This window comes from Chondrus crispus, genomic scaffold (assembly GCF_000350225.1).
Source record: "Chondrus crispus Stackhouse genomic scaffold, scaffold_17, whole genome shotgun sequence".
In the NCBI taxonomy this organism is placed as follows: Eukaryota; Rhodophyta; class Florideophyceae; order Gigartinales; family Gigartinaceae; genus Chondrus; species Chondrus crispus.
In genome coordinates this window covers 104,759-106,576 of record NW_005179069.1, presented here as the reverse complement: position 1 = coordinate 106,576, position 1,818 = coordinate 104,759, and the positions used below count along the sequence as shown (strand labels likewise).

The 1,818-nt window shown below is 60.7% G+C and overlaps 2 protein-coding genes; one reads left to right on the top strand and one right to left on the bottom strand.

Moving 5' to 3' along the window:
- Positions 1 to 964: 964 nt before the first annotated feature.
- CHC_T00003037001 (hypothetical protein) lies at positions 965 to 1,227 on the bottom strand. XM_005714858.1 is given in 2 exon segments: positions 965 to 1,026; positions 1,027 to 1,227. The coding sequence occupies 1 exon segment, from the start codon at positions 1,225 to 1,227 to the stop codon at positions 1,027 to 1,029; it is 201 nt and encodes a 66-aa protein (XP_005714915.1). The 3' UTR covers positions 965 to 1,026.
- Positions 1,228 to 1,573: 346 nt separating this feature from the next.
- The window catches only part of CHC_T00003036001 (hypothetical protein), a 921-nt gene continuing 676 nt past the window's right edge, over positions 1,574 to 1,818 (top strand). The window contains exon 1 of the mRNA XM_005714857.1: positions 1,574 to 1,818. This exon is cut by the window's right edge and continues 676 nt beyond it. Within this exon, the coding sequence (XP_005714914.1) occupies positions 1,574 to 1,818 (245 nt within the window).

Below are 1,818 nucleotides of genomic sequence, written 5' to 3'. Positions count from 1 at the left end.
GGGGGGGGGGTGACAAGTTGTCACAGACACCCGCTCAACTCTGCACACACCCCCCGACTTCGCGACTTGCGCCACTCTGCCCGGCTGCGCCGCACGTCGCGGGACTATTTCTCTCCTTGCCGCGACGCCTTGCCGCGACGCCCTCCCTTACTCTTTCCGGAGCTTGACGGCCGTAGAAACGGCACTGTACCCTTTAAGGGTACAACAATCACCGAAACTGTACAAACCCGCAGCAGCACCTCCCCCCCGCCGTCATCTGCCCTTGAAGGGGTACAACAATCACCGATTACACCACTGTCCAAATCCGATCCGCCGCAGCACCTCCCGCCGTCCGTCCTGCTATCCGCGCGCGCTCCTCAAGCCTTTGCGCCAGTGTCCCCCTTCGCGGCCGCGCTTCCGTCTCGCCGCGCCTCGTCTCCGTCCTGCGGGGCCCTGGGCTCGCGAGGGCGTCTTGCGCGCTGCCGCGCGCTGCCGCGCGCTGCCGCTTGCGCTTTTGCGCCTACGCGTGTACCGCGCGCGCTTGCGCGGGGGGCCCCCGTGGGCCCGGAAAGGCGCGGAGAGCCGTGCCGGAATTGCACGCCGCACTCGGTTGGTCGCGGCGCGAATCCGCAACGCGCGGCCCTCGAGAGAAACTAGCGGGTCCGACTTGCGTCGCGCAGTGCATTGTTGAGGGCGTGTGTGTGTGTGTGTGTGTGTGTGTGTGTGTGTGCAGGCGTCGACGCGGATTGCGCGGGCGGCGGAGGCGTGTTTCTAATAGAAACTTTCTATATCGGAAGGCGTGGCCGGCCGCAATGCGCACTGGCGCTACTGAGGCGCGATCGCATTCGTGTGCAGTAGCGTGGGTGCTGCCGTGCTGTCGGGAGCGGTGGAGAACAGGCGGGCGAGCGAGGCGCATTCACTCGAGCACAAGACATGAGATGGCATGATGAAAGACACGAAGAAAGAAGCGAGGCTTGTAACTAGTGTTGGCGTTTATATACACACGACTAGCGCTATACTACACGTACGGTACGATTATATCTATGCCTAGACTAGGGAGGGAGACGAAGCGAAGGCCATTTGTTGCGGGGAAGGCGAGCGGGCACACGATGTCGCAATGAGAAACCAACCGTGGAGAGCGTAAAACAAAAGTTGCACGAAAAATGACACACACACACACACACACACACACACACACACACACACACACACACACACACACGCACACACACACACAGATTGACACATTCACACACACACACAGACTGACACACTCACACACACCCACTCACACCCACTCACACCCACTCACATTCACACACACACACTAAAGTTGGACAGCATCGCGGGTGTCCGATAGCGCACACATTAAAAGTCGGACAGCATCGGGGGTGTCCGATTGCGAGCTCCCAAAAACGTGAGGGCAAGGCAAGGCAAGGCAGAGGCGGGCGTGCCTTCAATAGTGTTGCGGTGGATTTGGGGGATTGCGTGCCGGCCCATCCTTTATCTGCTGCATGTAGGCCTTTACAAACTCGTCCTTCCCGATGCGTCCATCCTCGTTAGTATCGCACCTGACGAAGCACTCCATGGCCTCATGGTACGAGATAGCGAGGCGCAGTGCCCTAAGCGCGTCCATAAACTCCTGCAAGTCGAGGTAACCACTGGTATCAGTATCGAAGCGATCAAACATACCGCCCGCGGCGTGGCGCGCGTCAGCCTCTGCCATCCACGGAGCGCGGCCCGGGTCAGGCGGCTGCGGTGCGCGTGCGGGTGTAAAAGAGGTGTCCCAGTAAGTGCGTGCGGGGAGCGAGAGCTGCTGCTGTCCCTAGCTGCTGCTGG